This window comes from Pristis pectinata, chromosome 5 (genome assembly GCF_009764475.1).
Source record: "Pristis pectinata isolate sPriPec2 chromosome 5, sPriPec2.1.pri, whole genome shotgun sequence".
NCBI lineage: Eukaryota > Metazoa > Chordata > Chondrichthyes > Rhinopristiformes > Pristidae > Pristis > Pristis pectinata.
Genome location: NC_067409.1, coordinates 67744145 through 67764434, shown reverse-complemented (window position 1 = coordinate 67764434; position 20290 = coordinate 67744145). Strand labels below are relative to the sequence as shown.

Sequence of the window (20290 nt, the reverse complement as noted above, 5' to 3'; positions counted from 1 at the left end):
TTATAATTTACACCATTTCCAACTTCAGGGGACTTAAAAAAGGATAGAAAATGCTGGAAACACTCAAAAGGTCAGCACTAACTGTGAAAAGAGAAAGACCCGTCATGAGAGCTGGGAAGAGAAATAAAAAAGGGAATATGTCCTTTGTCTTATTCATCCCTCCTGTTATCTTCCCTCCAATGTAAAATTACTTCTTTTTAAATCTCTCTTTCCCAATTTTGCTAAAGAGTATCCAACCTGAAACATTAACTCTGTTTCCTTTTCCACAAATGCTTCCTTTCCTGCTGAGTATTTCCAGCATATTCTGTTTTTGTTTCAGATTTCTAGTGCCAGCTTTTTTTTTATCATTTATTAGCTTTTTTTTAAATTATCTTCATTTACCTTTTTCTTTTCACACACTTATGGGTGCATTTGTCTTCCTTGCAACCTTACTCTCATACTCCATCTTCCCCTCTAAATCCATTTGTCCTTTGCTGAATTCTAAACTATTCCCAATCCTCAGGCCTGGTGTTTTACCTGGAAAATTTACATGCATCTTCTTTGGATCTAATACTACCTTATTAGATCCAAAGAGGCACAGAAGAAGAGATGTAGTCTGAGGCAGATTGGCAATGATCATATTGAAAGGCGAGGCAGACTTGAAGGGCCGACTTCTGCTCCTATTTTCTTATGTTACACAAAAACCAAACATGCCTCATACCTTCGTTGTTTCATTTATTCATATTTAGACCCTACTTTCAGATTTTACTACTTAACAATTTAATGAAAAACTCTTTCACATTATGGTTGCTCTTCCCTAAGGAATGACACACAAGACCATTAATTATTAATTTCTCATTGCACAATACCCAGTCTAGGATAGCTCCTCAACATATTGTTTTTAAAAATCCATCATGTACACACCTCAGGAATTTCTCCTCCAATAGTTTTACCACTAAATTGGTTTGACCAATGAATATGTAAATTAAAATGACCCATGATTGCAGTGGTACCCTTATTGCATGCATCTAATTTCTGCTCCACTCATACACATTCCAGATTCCACATCATGTTTTTCTAAGCCAATGTCTATCCTCACCACTGCATTGATTTCCTCCTTTATGAACAAAACTACCCATGATATTTTTCTTTTCTGTCTGCCCTTCCTAAAAATTGAATACCCTTGGATGCTCAGTTCCATCCTTGTCTGCAACCATGTCTCTGTCATAGTAACAATTTATATCTAGCTCCATGGTTAATTTATTGTGAATGCTTTGTTCATTTATAGTGTCTTTTTAACATTCGTAGCTCTCTTAGCTTCTTTTTACATCACAGCCCTGTATGTCTCCAACCTGTTTTCTCTCCCTTCCATTCCTGCTTCTTGATTTTCTCTCTTTCACTTCTCCACTTTCTCCCTTCTGTCTGTTAAGTTCCTCCCTTCCTGACATCCCCATACATAGCTATGCAGTGCTAATGTGTTACATAATTGATTAAAGTTAATTTATTCCAGTACTGATATTGCATTGAATCTGTTGCTCTGGTTCTCTTTTGGTTATTTTTCTTTAGCTGAAGCAAGTGACAATCATGCTCCTTTGCAAAATTACCTTGTGGAAGATCTTCTAATGGAAGTGATTTCTCTTGTCCCTGCTTATGTCCCTCAAACTTCAACCCTATCAATTTCCCCTCTGTAGCTAGTAAATGCCTCATTGTGTTGATAATTACAATAAATCATCAAAAAAATCTTACTTTAGTATTTGCATCCAGGTAATTGTAAAGGATGTTAATAGATATAACGAGATCACCAGTATTGAAAGGATAACTTCGGTTCCAACCTTGAGGGCCAAATTTGCGTCTTTCAGCAACACATGCATGAAAGTAGCAGAGGCAGAATAGAATAGTTTTGAACTCTTGTTCTCGAGAACATATATCCAGGGTATTCTATAAGACACAAAATTAAAATCATGATTTTACTATTATAGCAATAGTCTTCAATAATAGAGATGTTACACTTAAATTGAAAACAGGCAGCTGGACATGGTCATAGCTCAAATAGATTTCCAATGTGGCATTTCAGGGAAATCTCTACCAGTTTAGATTCTTTGGGGTAATTCGACTTTAAATGATGGCATATGCAATGTTGGATCAGCTGTCCATTCTAAATATTGTACTATGTATGATCATAACTATATCAGTTGTATATTCAGACTCAAACTTAAAATGAACCCATTCAGGTTAGTTTATCTTTAAAATTAACAGCAATAATTTATATTAGCTCAAATTATGCCATTGCAAGTATTGCTACTAGCACTATATCATAACCATGACATGACACCAGTCTTTATTGGTTATGTGCTGATATGCAACATAATCATATATGGAATGATGTGATCTTTGTGACCCCTCTCAAAATAACCAAGTTTTGATAAAATAAAACTTAGTCTTTAAAGGTGAATATATTTATTTCACATTTCTAGAAGATTCTTTGAGAGAGAAAAAAATAAGCTTGCCATTGAGACAAGTGAATGAATTGTTGACAGGATAAAATTGGTAAATTGCGTTTTCTCTACCTGGTCAAAGTTAGAAATTGCTGCATGCAAGTTTGCCAGCATGCCAGTAGGTGGCTCATTAGTGATCTTGATTGAAATTTCCAGAATTCCCTGAGGAATTATGTGTTCCTCGGAGGTGGGGGCAGGCTCAGCACTAATGAAGACTCTATAGTCAGGATGACTGCCCTCACTGAATTGTTCCAGCAGCTTTTCCAGTGTTCCCAGCCATTTCACTACTAGATGAACATTCTGAAAACAAAAACATGTATGAGATTTTTAATGCAACTATCTGGAAATGATTTTTTTGAATAACTTTACAGTATTGTTAGTTGACAGTGACAAATGTGTACATTTCATTCAAAGGAAAAGAAGTAAGGTGAATTAAATGATCATATTTCTATTCACAAATTAATCACCAAAATTTCACAGGACAAAACTCTTCATGGACATCATGGTGTTCTAAGCATCTTTTTGGTCTGATTCAAACCCAAAAGGGATGCTCTTGGAGAGCTTGTCTATAAGTCGCTAAGGGTAGAAGACATGAAGACAACAAGGTGGTTACGACATACAGGATATGGCAACACAGAGCATAGAGGTGGCTATGGATAATTCTACTGCCTTACTACAGGAAGGATTTGATCACACAAGTGCGGGTGCAGAATTACAAGGATATTGCCAGTTTTGGAGGATTATAGTTATGAATAGAGATAATCTAAAGTGTTTTTTTTCCTTTGTGACATGGAGACTAATTGGAGGTTTAATAGAAGTGTATAAAATTATGTGAGGCTTCCTCAGAGTACACGGAAAGAATCAATTGCCCTGAGTAACTAGCCAACATTGATTCAAGTTACATAATTGTTAAGAGGATTAGAGGTGATTTGAAAAATTTAATCAAAAACCAACAGGGGTTTGGAATTGAAACCCCGCAGGGTGGTGACCATATTTAGAAAAAAAAGACCTGAATGCATACTTGGAGTTATAACCTGTGGTGCTATTGACGAAGAGCTGGGAAGTGGGATTAAACTCAAGCCTATTTTTGGCATAATGGACACGATAGGCTAAATATGCTCCTTTCAAGTGTCTCATAGAACAATATGGGATTGTGCTTGATTAATAGTCGACCATATTGGAGATTTATGATCAGGCAGCAACCATTAGAAAGAAACTGGACATACCTCAATCTGCCTGTTTCTCCAAATTTAGATTAGCACAATACTTAGGACTACCACCTGGGCAAATCCTCCAAGTCTTGGTTGATTAAGTGTCAGTTGCAGACCAGATACAAGGAAAATTCAGAGGAGCCACTATTCATAACCCTCTTATGGTTAACTCAGGTTGCCAGTTTAGACACAATAAAAATGTACAGCAAGGCAAAGGTAGACCAATGAATGAGAACAGAACAGAAATGGAATCTGACCTCTCCTCAACCCATCTTACCCATACCAAAGAAACATAAGATTTTTCCACCAATCATCATGGGCAACTAAAATAAGTATGCAAATGAAAAACACGATGATGCTGGAGGAACTCAGCAGGCCAAGCAGCACCCATGGAGAAAAGCAAGTGGTCAACATTTCAGGTCAGGACCCTTCTCCAGGACTGAAAATAGGAAAAGGGTAAGCCCAATATATAGGACAGAAAAGCAGAGCAGTGATAGGTGGACAAAAGAGGGGAGGCGGGGTGGGCACAAAGTGGTGATAATTAGATGCAGGTAAGAGATAGTGATAGGCAAGTGCAGGGGAGGAGGGGAGAGCAGATCCACCAGGGGATAGGTCAAAGGTCAGGAGAGAAAGAAAAAAAAGGTAGGAAAAAAAAGAGGCTAGGAAATGAAGAAGAGAAGAAGCATGGTGAGGGTTGTGGGGAAGGGGGTGGGGATTACCTAAAGTGGGAGAATTCAATGTTCATGCCTTTAGGCTGCAAGGTTCCAAGACAGAAAATGAGATGCTATTCCTCCAGTTTGCATTTGAAATTCTCCTGGCAGTGGAGATGGCCAAGGATTGTCATATCTGTGATAGTGTGGGAGGGGGAGTTGAAGTGACTGGCAATGGGGAGATGCAGATCGCTGTTACAGACAGAGCACAGGTGTTCTGCGAAACGGTCACCTCGTCTGCATTTGGTCTCACCAATGTAGAGGAGGCCACACTTGGAGCACCGAATGCAGTAGATGCTATTAAGAGAGGTGCAGGTGAATCTCTGTCTCACCTGAAAGGACCGTTTGGGTCCTTGGATGGAGGTGGTGAATGGGGGTTCTCTAAAATAAGTATGCAACATATTACTTGAAAGTCCTGGTTAAATGTCTAATAACTCAGGAAGAAGAAATGATAAAGTCAAGCACTTACATGGCTCTTTTACCATCTGAAGTTGATAGGAAATATTTGTTGATATAATCTACCATTTTTTTAGGTACCTGCAAAATGACCCAATGGCCTTCCTTGGAAGCTTTTTCCAAAGCATTTTCAGCGACCACCTCCTGGCCTTGGCCCAGAGAAACATTATGAAAGTTTCCAGCATCAATGGTGAACCCTAGTTTTTTACCTAGAAAGAAAGCAGTGGACAACCGATAGCTTTCCATCACCTAGCTATAATCACAATCTGTGAAATAGTCTTTATTTTTAAATGCCTTTGCAACAAACAGTGAAAATATACCAGATTTTAACCCCATTCATGCAAACCTATCAACAGACTATATTTGTAAATCCCAGATAATTATAAAATAAGAACTTAAATCGAGAGGCAACACATGTAGAGAGAGAAATGGAGTTAATATTTTAGTTCACTATGTAGAGAGAAGGGAAGAACAAACAAAAGGAAGGTCTGTGATAGGGTAGAAGGTTGGAGAGATACTGGTGCAAAGTGATAGTCATGGTGGGAGGGTCTAATTTTTCTTTCCTTCTTTCATTACCACTTCTTTTTGCCTTGCACCATCAGCTCTTTTGCTCCCTTTGAAATATTAACTTTTTTTTTCTGTGCAGATGCTGGCTGAACCTGTTGAGCATTTCCAGAATTTTCTGTTTATATTTCACATTTCTAATATCTGCATTATTTGCTTTTTCAAGACATGTAATTATGGTGTGGCAGTGTAATTAGGCTACTGATGAGAATACATCAGGATTCCCAATGTAATTACTTACATAGGCAGCTTCAGTTGTAAATACTGACACAAAAAACTGCCAAAAATTTGCAATAGCTATTTGAATGTAAATGTGTGCATATTAGTTGATCTCCTAGAGTGCTTCACATGGAGTCATAAACTAAAAGATGTCTGAAGATAAAAAGAGTTGGAGGGACAAAGGAGAGAGGAGGGGAATGAAGGCTGTTAGGAGAGAAGAGAGAAAAAAGAAGAGTGTATGGTGAGAATAGGGAGGGTGTCTGGTGCGATATAGGGGGGAGGAGAATTTGGGAATATAGGAAAAGAGAGGAAATGAAGGTGAAGTTATGGGAAGGCAATAAGGAGAGAAATAAGGCAATTGAGAGAAGGAAGAAGGTTTTGAGTTTTCATTAGTGGGAAATATGGAAGCAAATGACAAATAGAAAATGACAAGAGGATGATGAGTTTTGTTAACTGGTCTCTTATTTTTGCTTCAGTGGGAGGAAGACAGAACATATGGTTCTAAAGGTGAGTTAAGTTCATAGATTTTCTTTTCTTGACCTTGTCGCATACATTTATTTTAATTAGCATATCTTGCACCAAGCAAATGTCATATATTTAGAACAACTATTCACCAATATGCAAGTGATAGAATGCTCTGGAGTTTGGGCCAGGAAATGTGACAACCAGGAGATGAAGATATTGTTTCATTTTTTCTACAAACTTTAAGTGGTTTGAAGATATTCTACAATTTAGCTGGTTCCTTGGCTATTCTTACAAAGTCTGATTACAGTGTGTAAGGCTTCATTCCTTAAGCACAGTCACTATTAAATCCATAGGTTTAAAATTAAATGCATCTCTAAACTGCCATGGCTAAATTTCATACTTGATAATAATATTTAAGGTCAGTGACTGAAAATAAAGATGCAATGGTCAAGAGATTCGTACCAAGTGATTCAACATCTTTAAGTGGATCAACACCAGGAGACAAGATGAAAAACATAGGAGTAGCCGGGCTACTTTCCTCAAATGATTTTGCAAAATCAATTCGTAGACCATCAACATATTTGGTTCCTAATTTTCCTTCAACAAAGTTTCTGTAACAGATGAGAAGGAAGTTTGTTTTAGTGAAGTTGCATGTGACTAATAAAGATCTCTTATCTCATTGTATAAGGGAACCGTTCAATAGTCTTATCACAGTGGGGTAGAAGCTGTCCTTAAGTCTGGTGGTACATGCTCTCAGGCTCCTGTATCTTCTACCCGATGGAAGAGGAGAGAGAATGACGCGGGTGCATTGGGTCTTTGATTATGCTGGCTGCTTCACCAAGGCAATGAGAGGTAAAGACAGAGTCCAAGGAGGGGAGGCTGGTGTCCGTGATGCACTGGGCTGCATCCACAACTCTCTGCAGTTTCTTGCGGTCCTGGGCAGAGCAGTTGCCATACCAAGCCATGATACATCCAGATAGGATGCTTTCAATGGTGCATTGGTAAAAGTTGGTGAGAGTCATAGGGGACAAACCAAACTTCTTTAGCCTCCTGAGGAAGTAGAGGTGCTGGTGAGCTTTCTTGGCCTCTTATTACAACTTTCCATTTCAGTTTATACTGAAAAGTAAAGCAATTTACAAATTTCTAATAATATTTTAGTCAAATTTTCATTGCTGATAGTTTACAGGGGAAGTAAAAGAATGTTGTAAAATAAAATAAATGCATTATATTTGGAATGCAGTAATCTGAAAATCTGTGGCAGGGTACATCTTAATGACCTGGATGCACATGCCTCTGCCTGCTACTGATGACCATGCAAAGTCAACAGAGTCAGAGGAAAGAATGAAAGGAACTGGCTCCCTGGTGGGTTGGGTATACCTGGAGTGATTCCACACTTAAGTGACTGGAAAATTAGACAATCATTAGTTGGTATTGGGGACCAGGGGAATATTTATGGCTGCCCAAAATAGGGTGTCATCTATAATATTTAAAAATAAATACTGCTCCTCATCTTCCAATTGTTTAGGTGGCAGTCCTAACTTCAGTCTGCAGGCTGGCATCACAACTGCTGTGAATTATATATCCCCAATCCTGACTAAGGTTTGAGGTGCAGAAATTCCTGAATTAAGTCACCTTGCTACCCCTTACATCAACTGCTGTGAAATGCTGTGAGACTTATTTACTTGTGACTCCTTAAAGGAAACTTTAGTCAATGGTTGGGAGCACAAGTAGTGAACTTCCAGCAGGAATATTTCGCCTCAGCCATAAATCTGCAGTCATAGTTCTGTTATGACAATAATAGAAAAATATGGCAAACATGAATAACACAGCTTAATATTATACAAAAACAACTTAGTCTGCAATAAATATTATGTTTTTTAAATGGAGATACCATAAGCTACAGATTATTGAAGGAGTATTGTTGCAGGACACTACATTACCCGGTACTCAGGCCCAAGCCAGCATATAACTATACAATCAATTGTTTTAAATTATCGAATATTATAATACAAGCTTGAGTTTAAATTCACTATATGGATACCTACAAAAGACATCAAAACATGAAACTCTCAACAAGGATTTAACTTTCTGTATTACTCTATTTCACTACTCCTTTTATTAAAGCAAAACAAATTTGTGTTGGTCACTGCCAGATTTGGACATACATGTGTGCAAGTGTGAAGTGTATACACACACACACACACACACACACACACACACACACACACACACAAACACTTTACAGTTCAATCAGATCAATTTTAACTTGGTAGCAACAGATGGCATTTCTGAAATACTGTGGTACTTGGATTTTTTACTGTAACCAACCTGTGCCTTAAATGCTATTTTATGAATAAATTAAAAACATACACTCATTAAATTAAACAATAATAATCCTTCCCTAATTATAAGCACTACTGTAGAAGAAGAAAAGGAATTACCTTCTATTGCTGCGTTGCAACCATTTCCTTCAATCAACTTAAACATGACTGCTAAGGTGGCAAAACTCGTGAATAACTTACTTGTATGCATTGACCAATAAAAATCTACCTTTGCACGACAGACAAAGGAGTTTAACTGCCTCTTAATGGCTACATTATTTAACTCAATAAAGAAATTCCCTATGTTCCACATATTACCCCTGCTACTTTCTCTGCTAGAGACTAACTTTTTTCTTTTCAAAGTCAAAGTTTTTTTGTCATATGCACAAGTACATGTATGCACAAGTACAATGAAAAACTTCAAATCAGTTCTGATGAAGGATCTTTGACATGAAAAGTCAACTGTTTCCCTTTCCATGGGCACTGCCTGGCCAGCAGAGTTTTTCCAGCATTTTCTGTTTTTACCATCTGAGCTCTACTGCACTAGTTACACACAACTTCAGTCAAAGTGATTTGTTTCTGGACAGTTGCTAATCTGATATGGAGAGAAAATATTTTGTCAACAGGGCCTAGAGTCACAACCAAAGACAAGTAAGAAAGATTGAGATATCAAGCTCTAATCTGTTCAATTTAAAGGGTCCACCATCTCCCCACTGACATACTACATTTATTTCTCTACTCCGCTTAAGTACACATTGGTATGAGTACAGTGGCATGCAAAAGTTTGGACACCCCGTCAAAATTTCTGTTACTGTGAATAGCTAAGCAAGTAAAAGATGACCTGATTTCCGAAAGGCGTAAAGTTAAAGATGACACACTTCTTTAATATTTTAAGCAAGATTATGTTTTTATTTCCATCTTTTACAGTTTCAAAATAACAGAAAAGGAAAAAGGCCCGAAGCAAAAGTTTGGGCACCCTGCATGGTCAGTACTTAGTAACACCCCCTTTGGCAAGTATCACAGCTTGTAAACACTTTCTGTAGCCAGCTAAGGGTCTTTCAATTCTCGTTTGGGGGATTTTCACCCATTCTTCCTTGCAAAAGTCTTTCAGTTCTGTGAGCTTCGTGCATGCACTGGTCTTTTGAGGTTTATCCACAGATTTTCGAAGATGTTTAGGTTGGGGGACTGTGAGGGCCATGGCAAAACCTTCAGCTTGTGCCTCTTGAGGTAGTCCATTGTGGATTTTGAGGTGTGTTTAGGATTGTTATCCTGTTGTAGAAGCCATCCTCTTTTCATCTTCAGCTTTTTTTACAGACGGTGTGACGTCTGTTTCCAGAATTTGCTGGTATTTAATTGAATTCATTTTGCCCTCTATCAGTGAAATGTTCCCCGTGCCACTGGCTGCAACACAAGCCCAAAGCATGATCGATCCACCCCCCATGCTTAACAGTTGGAGAGGTGTTCTTTTCATGAAAGAACCACCAGGTTGGATTGGCGGTAAAGAAAGCAAATGCTATGTTGGCATTCATTTTGAGAGGTATAGTGTATAAAAGTAGGGAAATGTTGATGAGGCTCTATGGAGCACTGGTGAGGCCTCATTTGGAATACTGTGTGCAGTTTTGAGCCCCTTATCTGAGGAAGGATGTACGGATGTTGGAGAGGGTTCAGAAGAGATTTACGAGGATGATTCCTGGAATGAAAGGGGTTACTTATGATGAGCGTTTGTTGGCTCTTGGACTGTACTCACTGGAGTACAGAAGAATGAGAGGGGACCTCATAGAAACATTTAGAATGTTGAAAGGACTGGACAGAGTAGATGTGGCTAAGCTGTTTCCCTTGGTGGGTGCGTCCAGGACTAGAGGGCACAATCTTAGAATTAGAGGGTACCGATTTAAAACAGAAATGAGGAGAAATTTCTTTAGCCAGAGGGTAGTGAAATTATGGAGTTCTTTGCCATGTACAGCTGTGGAGGTCCGAACATTAGGGGTGTTTAGGGAGGAGATTGATAGGTATCTAATTAGTCAAGGTATCAAGGGGTATGGGGATAAGGCCGGAAATTGGGGCTAGATAGGAATAGTTTTAGTTTAGCTCATGGAGCAGACTCAATGGGCTGAATGGCCTACTTCTGCTCCTTTGTCTTGTGATGAAATTCTGCGCCCTTTTTTCTCCAAACATACCTTTGCTCATTGCGGCCAAAAAGTTCTATTTCAACTTCATCAGTCCACAGGACTTGTTTCCAAAATGTGTCAAGCTTGTTTAGATGTTCCTTTCCAAACTTCTGACGCTGAATTTTGTGGTGAGGACAGAAGAAAGGTTTTCTTCTGATGATTCTTCCATGAAGGTCATATTTGTGCAGGAGTCGCTGCACAGTAGAACAGAGGAGTGCAGAGGAGCCCATGGCTGCTGATAAATCTTCCTGAAGGTCTTTTGCAGTCAAACGGGAATTTTGATTTGCCTTTCTAGAAATCCTACGAGCAGTTCTCTTGGTTAGTTTTCTTGGTCTTCCAGACCTCAACTTGACCTCCACCATTCCTGTTAATTGCCATTTCTTAATTACATTATGAACTGAGGAAATGGCTACCTGAAAACGCTTTGCTAACTTCTTATAGCCTTCTCCTGCTTTGTGGGCATCATTTATTTTAATTTTCAGAGTGCTAGGCAGCTGCTTAGAGGAGCCCATGGCTGCTGATTGTTGGGACAAGGTTTGAGGAGTCAGGGTATTTATAAAACCCTGAAATTTGCATCACCTGGCCTTTCCTAATGATGACTCTGAACAAACCATAGCCCTAACAAGCTAATGAAGGTCTGAGACCTTGGTAAAAGTTATCTGAGAGCTCAAATCTCTTGAGGTGCCCAAACTTTTGCATGGTGCTCCTTTCCTTTTTTCACTCTAAAATTGTACAAAACAAAAATAATACACTAATCTTGCTTAAAATATTGAAAAGAATGTTTCATCTTTAACTTTATGATTTTTGGAGATCAGTTCATCTTCTACTCACTTAACTATTCACAGTAACAGAAATGTTGACCAGGGGTGCCCAAACTTTTGCATACCACTGTAAATATTGGAAACTTCCATGTGCATTATGAGCGATGCTGGGAGTTAATGATCTAATAAGATACTACATATTGTGTTAGTGAGTTTCCCCACTACCTAACCTGCCAAAATCCTACTCCAGTTAAGGCATTTGTAATTGGGATTGTTAGGAGCAGACCGGAAAGAAATCCACCCCTCAGCAACGTGTCTATCCTTAGAAGTATAATGGATAAAAGTACAATCCCCACTGTTTGTAGCAAGTAGTTGTAATGAAAATGATTTACTCAATATACATGCTGAGTGGCATAATGTGATGCAATCACAAGTTCAGATTCACATTCCCATGTCATCATCTTCAATTTAATTCTCTTGCTTGCTGTACACTGAAGTCTGTTCTTTAAAGAAAATGTTGCATGTTACATTGCTGTAAGTCACTCGTCTGTTATTTGGATCTCCAGTCTGAAGTAAAATGTGACTTGATGTTGTAAAGCAGATGTGATCATTCAGCCAAAGAAAAATCAGACGAGTCCCATTGATTGATGCATCCAAGTGTGTGTGTACAGGAATTACAACCTGCTGCTCCTGCTGTTAACTCTGACAAGACAGCTAGCTCTTTAAGTGAGACCTGAAGGTAAGTAACTTGGCGACTTTGCTGAGTGCTGTAGATGAAAATGAAATGGTCTCTTGACACTAGACTTTTGAACACTAGATAAATATAATGTAGACAAAAATGAAAGGCAAAGTCCATATTCTCAGTATCGACATTCCTCACGTACAGATCAAAAGAGAGATGAAATGTAGTGGGCAGTCTACTTCAAGAATGGCAAGTAACAGCTGATTGTGCCAGAATTAAACAGGACATGATTCATGTCAGACTGGGTAAGGAAGGCAGATTTCCTTTCTTGAATGTCAGATGGATATTTATGACAATTTGATAGTTTTGTGATTACTATAATAGATGTTTTTTAAAAGTTGTATTTAGATTCCCTAGCAGCCATTGAACGATTCAAACATATGCATCTTGATGAACAATGTAGAACTCTGATTCTAGTTCAGTTGCTCAAGTACTATACCACTAGACCAGCCTACTATAACCAGCAACTTGGAAACTGGTGGTGCAAATGGCTAAACACTTTCACGTTTTGGTTGATATTAGTGACTGTTGGTTCCAAGTGGTGTAGACTGTGCTACAGATCTATCTGGATTGGGCAATGGATCATATACCGCTTTTTTATTTTCAGGAATGTCATTTTGAAGCTAACTCAATTCCAAAGAATCTTTCAATTCCAAAAAAAACCCAATAAAACATGAGAGATGTAATTAATACATAAATCATTTTTACCCTTAAATTTTCTACAGATCAAAATTATAGATTCAATGGGCTGAATGGCCCATGTTGGATCACAGAGCAATCCCATTTAAGAGACAATATTTGAAAATGTATTTCTGATTTAAATAAAATGCAGAATATTACTTCTAATTTAACTATTTTAACTACTAAACATTAAAATACCTGTAGGTGTTTAGTAGTTACCAATGAGTCTCAATTATAGTCAATAAATAATCTGTATAGAGACAGGGCAACTTCAGAACTATCAAAATCAATGTTCCCTCTGATTTTGCACTGAATCACCTCACCTATGAGAAAAAATAGAATAGGACTATGGTATGGTGTAAGTTTCAGGAGTTTTTTCCAATTCATATTGGTCATGAACAATGTGCAATTTAACAACTCCTCCAATAAATATAAAGTCTGCCTCCCATTTAGAATCTAATAGGATTGGATAAATCTCAAATGAAGCAAGATTAATATCAAGGAGTAAAGGTTTGCAACTGTTAACTTTTATTGAAAATTCGTGATGTTACTTTCCATTATCTTTCATGTGGTAACTAAATCTCATTAAGTTACTTAACCAGGATAAAGTTATGGTTTCATCAAATGACACAAATTATTACACAGGGAGGAGAATACTATTAAGGATCACAGCAAACACTCTGACCAGTATTTCACAGTTTGTTACATGTTTTCTTTCTTTCTAACTGTTGTCATTAATCTATCAACCAGTTGACTTTGTAAGCAACGCATCACCAAGGTACTGTGGCCTTACCCCCTCAGAGATATACCCTTTGCCTTATCAATCCCTCATCCACCTTTTGTGCAACTTGAAACTAACTTTTCTCCATCAAAACTGAAACATTAACTCTATTTCTCTTTCCACATGCTGCCTGACTTGATGAATCTTTCCAGTATTTTCTATTTTTAGAGAGACAAGTGCCTGCAGGTGCTGGAATCTGGAGAGAAAAAAAAACAAATTGCTGGAGGAATCAGCAGTTCAAACATCATCTGTGGAGACAGAGAGATATTCAATGTTTTGGTTTGTGATCCTGCATCAGGACTGAGAGTGTAGAGGGGAGACAGCCAGCAAAAGAGATAGGGAGAAGGGTTGAGTCAGGAGCTGGCAGGCGATGGGTAGAACCAGGTGAGGAGGATAGAGCTAGGTAGGGGAAGGGGGGGCGGAGATAGAGACAGAAGCTGGAAGTAGACAACAAAGGGCTACAGATTCTGGAATCTGATAAGTAAGGAAGGTGAGAAAGGGGAATGAGATCGGGGGGTGGGGGGGGAATGATGGACAAATGGAACCAGCGAGGGAGGGGATAGGAGGCCCAGTGGGTTAAGTGTGTTGGTGGTGGGCAGATGAAACCGGATGGAGGGGAAATAAATTGGATAACTGGGGGCTGTGGTGGGGGGGGCGGGGTGGGGTGGTGTCTGTGGTTTGAAAAGAAGGAGAGGGGGATGAGAGAGTCTGGTTTGATCAGAAGGAGAGAGAAACGACACAGATGGTGCAGATTACCTGAAACTGGAAAATTCAATGTTCATACCATTGGGTTGTAGACTACCCAGGCAGAATGTGAGGTACTGTTCTTCTAGTGTCTGCTTGGCCTCACTCTGGCAGTGAAGAAGGGCCAAGGACAGACAGTTAGGTGTGAGAATGGGAAGGGGAGTTGAAATGATGTGCAACTGGGAGCTCAAGATGACCATTACAGACAGAGAGCAGGTGCTCTGTCTAAAGATCGCCTAGTATATTTTTGTTTAATACTCTCTATTGTTATTTCTTACTATGAAGTTTAAGAGATATCGGGGAGGAATTTATCTTTGCTTGCCAACACTAAATGTACTTCAGTAGTGGAAGTCCATGGAACAGAATAGCTGGGGGTAGGGGGAGAGGTTTCTGGTGCAAAGGGCAAATGATGCTGTGAAGTTTATTTACCGTGAGCAACCAAAGATGATTTTGTACCCAACCACTGGAATTAGGATCATTTTTTAGCTTTTAGGTTTTAGTTATGCATAGATCCCTGCATTTTGAATGCTTACTTTTGAGAAAAATTCCCAACACCTTTTTGCGATAACTTCTGATAATTTCAAAAACAGTATGATTTTTTGAAGCAAATAGAAAAGAAAAATTCAAACCATCAGTTATATCATGTGGAATTCACAGAAAAAGAAAACATAAAGGTTTATAGTTTCACAAATGTATGCACATGAGTGCTTTTAAGTTCCTATTCATTAACAGAACCATGTGAAATTTACTATTTTACACTACTTTCCTACGTTGTCCAATCTTGGTAGTTGGTGGCAAACATATATTTTCAACTGCTTGTTGATGTACAGGAATATGTAAATAAAAAGCAACCAAAGTGGGGAAGTATCGTGAATGGGTAGTGAATTATTAGACTGCTCCAAGTCAGGGGGATATGGGGTATGGTGCGTATAATGAGTGCTCATTGAATGTGCTTGTTACATCAGACCAGTGTGATAAAACAGCTGAAACACATGGCTGTAACAGGCTCCCTACAACAATGGGCAACTATACAACCAACTATTATTGTATTGCTGTTGCCATCTTCCTCTTCCTTGGATTCCTTTGCAGATAGTAGCCTAGAAATTCTTCTTGTAATTCTTATTGGCACTAAAACAGCATTGTGTGTCACACTAACAATATTCTTAACAGTCTCATAAAGATCATGCTTTTCAAATGCAAGGCTTCCAGAACAGTATTATCAGCTTACCTTGTGTAATGATGCCCTCGCTATGCTTCAACACGTTACTGTATTGGTCTATTGAAAGAATTTTCAGCTGCCTGAATTTAGCTTCAGCAGTGACCTCAGGAACTGTCCCGAAAAGGGACATCCACAGAATACAAACATCATTCTTCCAACCATCCCTGCTTCAAGAATGGATGTTGTAATAACAAGAGAGGGAAGAGACAGTGCTCCCAGCTATTCTGAGGCATCTCGATAGGACAGTGGAGAATATTACCCACAGAAAGCATGTCCTTTGTACAAGGGGATCTCAGAGAACCTCCAGGGCTGCAGGAGGTTGTCAGGAAGCACCCTGTAAAGAGGAAAACTACAGAAGTGCAGTCCATGAGCTCTTGCACTTTGGAAAAGTTTGCAACGGCAGGAAATCCCCATGCCCATCCTGCCTGCTCCCGAGGGCTGAAGACAAAGTAGGTGAACTCTCTTTTTGCTTGGGAGCTTGGAGGGCATCTCTAATGCAGCAGTCAGCAACAAATTGTGAGATGCGGCAGAGATTAGTGACAATATCTGGAATTATCTGTAACCAGGAAGTTGAATATGACCACAACCTTCAAAGGAAAAGCAGAACAGAAATGTGAGAGGTTGCAGGAAGTAATAGTGAGTTGTTTTGGTGAAGTTAGCTTTGGGAAAACAGGGTTAGTAAAAGTTAGTTGCCCTGTTACAGGAATAGTGTTAACCATGTCTTTAGTTTCTCATCTGCACTCCTTCCAACTCTGCTGGCCCCATGCATGGATCTGTGCTGAAGACTTTGTGGCTACCGGTGATCACCTTGATCTTCAGTCAAAATTCAATTTAAGTCAGTTATGATGCTGCCTAATTCTGAATTACAATAACTCCAAGGTCCAGAAGTTAACCAACTTTTTGAATAACGCTTTTTGCTGGACCGTAAGAAAGTGGCTGTGAATGCCTAAGTACTTGTGCTTGAACTTGGCCAACTTTCAACATGTCCTATCTGCCTTATTCTGGTTTCAATGGAAACCTGTGTATTCACCTTCAATTAAATGTAATTCATTCCTTTACATATTCAGATCACTAACCCTCTGATGGTATGAGACAGAAGCTTACAAAGGTTAATTGGTATAGGTTGTTTGCAGGCAAAGGGATTATAGGCAGGTGAGATAGTGAGATCTCAAGGTCTGCATGTTCCTGTTAGAGTGAAGGGCAAGGCTGGTAGGAATAGGGAACCCTGGATGATAAGGGATATTGAGGCCCTGGCCAGGAAAAAGGAGGCATGGGTCAGGTACAGGTAGCTGGGATGAAGCAAATCTCTGGAGGAGTATGAGGGATGCAGGAGAGTACTTAAGGAAATCAGGAGGGCAAAAAGAGGGCATGTGATAACTCTGGCAGAGAAGATTAAGAAAAATCCAAAGAGATTTTATGTACAGGGAAAAAGAGTAACTAGAGAGAGAATAGGGCCCCTCAAAGACCAAAGGGGACACTATGTGGAGCTGCAGGAGATGGGCAAGTCCTTAATGAATATTTCTCCTCTATTTTTAATGTGGAGAAAGATACAAAGACTTTGGAACTAGAAAAAGTAAATGGGAGTTCTTGGGGATAGTCCGCATTACAGTAGAGGAGGTATTGGATTTCTTAAAAGGTATGAAGGTAGACAAATCTCCAGGGCCTAACCGGGTATATCCAAGAACACTGCGGGAGGCTGGAGAAGAAATTATGGGAGACCTGGCAGAGATATTTGCATCATCGTTAGGCACGGGTGAGGGGCTGGTAGACTGGACGGTAGTTAATGTTGTGTCTTTATATAAGGAGGGCGGCAAAGAAAAACCTGGGAACTATAGGCCAGTAAGTCTAACATCTGTGCTATGTAAGTTACTTGAGAGGATTTTGAGGGATAAGATATACGTACATCTGGAAAGACAGGGATTGATTAGGGGTAGTCAGCATGGCCTTGTGCATGGGGGATCATGTCTTATGAACTTGATTGAGTTTTTTGATGAGGTGACCAAGAAAGCTGATGAGGGCAGAGCGGTTTATATGGACTTCACTAAGGCCTTTGATAAGGTTCCACATGGTAGTCTGCTCTGGGAGGTTAGATCGCATGGAATCCAGGGAGAGCTGGCTAATTGGGTAAACAATTGGCTTGATGATAGAAGGCAGAGGGTGATGGTGGAAGGTTGTTTCTTGGACTGGAGGCCCGTGACTAGTGGTGGGCCTCAGGAATCAGTGCTGGGCCCATTGTTGTTTGTCATCTATATCAACAATTTGGAAAAAACGGTACAAGGCACAGTTAGTAAGTATGTAAATGGCACTAAAATAGGTGGTACAGTGCAGGGGTTTTCAACCTGTGGTCCGTGGACCCCTGGGGGTCCGCAGCGGGTTGCCAGAAGGTCCGCGAGTAAGCCAAGAAAAAAATGGAAAAGCGACCTGTTACAAAGACGTAGCTTACTTGCTTGGTCCAGTTTTCCACTATTCAGAAAATTGGCCATATATATTCTATCTGTTATAGGCGACAATCTTAGAGACTTAGATGGTGTTCCCTTCTGGTAAGCTGCCACTTAATATTCGATTTGTGTAGTCAGAGTAGTCAGTAGTGTTCACTACTCACTACTATTCTGTTGTGCACTGTAGCGTTAGCGAGTCTGAGTTGTCGGTGTGCCTTAATAATATTGCTTACTTACCATGCATTTATGTTAAACGAAAAGTGTGCAAGCGTGTAAATTTTAGATTAGTTTTGATAATTTTGTTTATTAGTAATAGTAATTAAACTGTCCAGCAGGTATTGCTGAGTTGGAGAAATTTCTGAAGAGAAAAGCTGACCAGAAACCAGAAGATTCTGATGACGAAGGGGATAAGGGTGACCGAAAGAGAAAACAACACAAGTATGATCCAGAATACATTAAATATGGTTTCATCGCATTGGGGACAAATGCAGACCAACCTCTCTGTGTTGTGTGTTTGCAAACACTGTCCAACGATGCAAATGAAACCAGCGAAATTGAAGCGCTATTTAACAACAGTGCATCCAGATATTAGCGGAAGGAATATTTTGAGCGGCAAAAGGAGCTGTACCTCAAGCAGAAAGGCAAAATGACAGCCTGCGCCACTGTAAATGAGAAGGATCTTCGTGCATCATATTTGGTAGCATTACGAATAGCACGTTCCAGAAAGCCTCACACAATTGGAGAAGAGTTTATACTGTCTGCAGCAGTAGATATGTGCGAAGTTGTACTGGGAAAGGAATCCAGTCAAAAACTGAAAGCCATTCCACTGTCTGATAACACAGTAAGCAGAAGAATTGGTGATATGGTGGAAGATATACAGAGCCAGCTGATAGCACATCTTCAGCAAATCAGATTTGCTATTCAGCTCGATGAAAGTACTGATGTTGCCAGTGCTGCGCAGTTGTTGGTTTATGTTCGATATTGCTGGGAAGGAGAGGCTTTGGAAGACTTTTTGTTTCGTGAGGCGCTCCCAGGGCGTACAACCGGTGAAGAACTTCTCCGTGTGCTTGACACTTTTTTTGTACAATTGGCATTGGTGCGGACACAGTGTATTGGAGTATGCACGGATGGTGCTGCCGCAATGACGGGACGGAAGTTGGGTCTAGTCGCACGAGTGAAAGGAGTAGCTCCACATGTAGCAGGAACCCACTGCATGATTCACCGTGAGGCTTTGGCTGCAAAGGATATGGATGAAAATCTTGCGGATGTGTTTTCCACGTGCATTAAAATCGTTAACTTTATCAAAGCCAGGCCGCTCAATCATCGTTTGTTTGAAAACATATGCCGTGAAATGGAAGCCGAGCATAAGCACTTGTTGCTACGTACAGAAGTCAGATAACTGTCACGAGGCCGTGTTGTGCAGCGTGTATATGAACTGCGAGATGAACTGCTCATTTTTCTAAATGAGCATAATGGATCATTGGCACAGTTCTTGACAGACGAGACATGGGTTGCCAGATTAGCTTATCTTGCAGATATTTTCAACATTTTGAACAGCTTAAGAAGATGAAGATGCGAGCAAGGCGTCTATGATATGTGTCCGTTGCTGGCTGACTTTCTGACAGTGAATGAGACTAAGACAGAGGCCATTGCGAGCACCTTTTGAACCATATTCAACAGCTGTCACATTATTTCCATGAGTACTTCGGCGACGATGACACGAGCATGTTTGATTGGATTCAAAATCCGTTTGAATGCATGCTTACTGATTTAACTGGACATGAACAAGAAGAATTGGCTGAACTGTCATCTGACAGGACTTTGCGCTTGCAGTTCAACCGAATGTCACTGTTGTCGTTCTGGATAGCATGTTCCCAAGAGTATCCACTGCTGTCCGGCAAAGCCGTCAATGTTCTGTTACCATTTGCAACCACTTACTTGTGCGAAATAGCATTTTCTGTAGTCACTGCCATGAAAACCAAATACAGATCAAGACTGAATACTGAGGATGACATATGCATATGTTTGTCACACATACCACCACGTTTGGACAAACTCTGCAGTGCAAAACAGGCACAACCTTCACATTAGCTGGTAATATGAAACGCTGCTGGTAATTATCGGTGATTGAAATAGTCACTATTTCAATAGGGCCTATGTGCAGTAATTTAAGTGTTGTATGCATGAACTATCCATTGTTTGATTTTGTGGGCTTTGAGGGTCCGCCATCTAACAAGGACACGTTCTGGGGGGCCGCAGCATGAAAAAGGTTGAAAACCACTGGTATAGTGGATGATAAAGAAGGTTATCAAAAATTACAGGGGGATCTTGATCAG

General features: G+C 39.7%; 1 protein-coding gene across 1 annotated transcript in view; it reads right to left on the bottom strand.

The window, feature by feature from the left end:
* The window catches only part of LOC127570973 (dynein axonemal heavy chain 11-like), a 395392-nt gene that overhangs the window by 38909 nt on the left and 336193 nt on the right, over positions 1–20290 (bottom strand). Inside the window, exons 73-76 of the mRNA XM_052016942.1 lie at positions 6562–6710; positions 4933–5060; positions 2547–2774; positions 1726–1917 (exon numbers count right to left, since the gene is read on the bottom strand). Coding sequence (XP_051872902.1) covers positions 1726–1917; positions 2547–2774; positions 4933–5060; positions 6562–6710 — 697 coding nt within the window. The remainder of the gene's footprint in view (positions 1–1725; positions 1918–2546; positions 2775–4932; positions 5061–6561; positions 6711–20290) is intronic.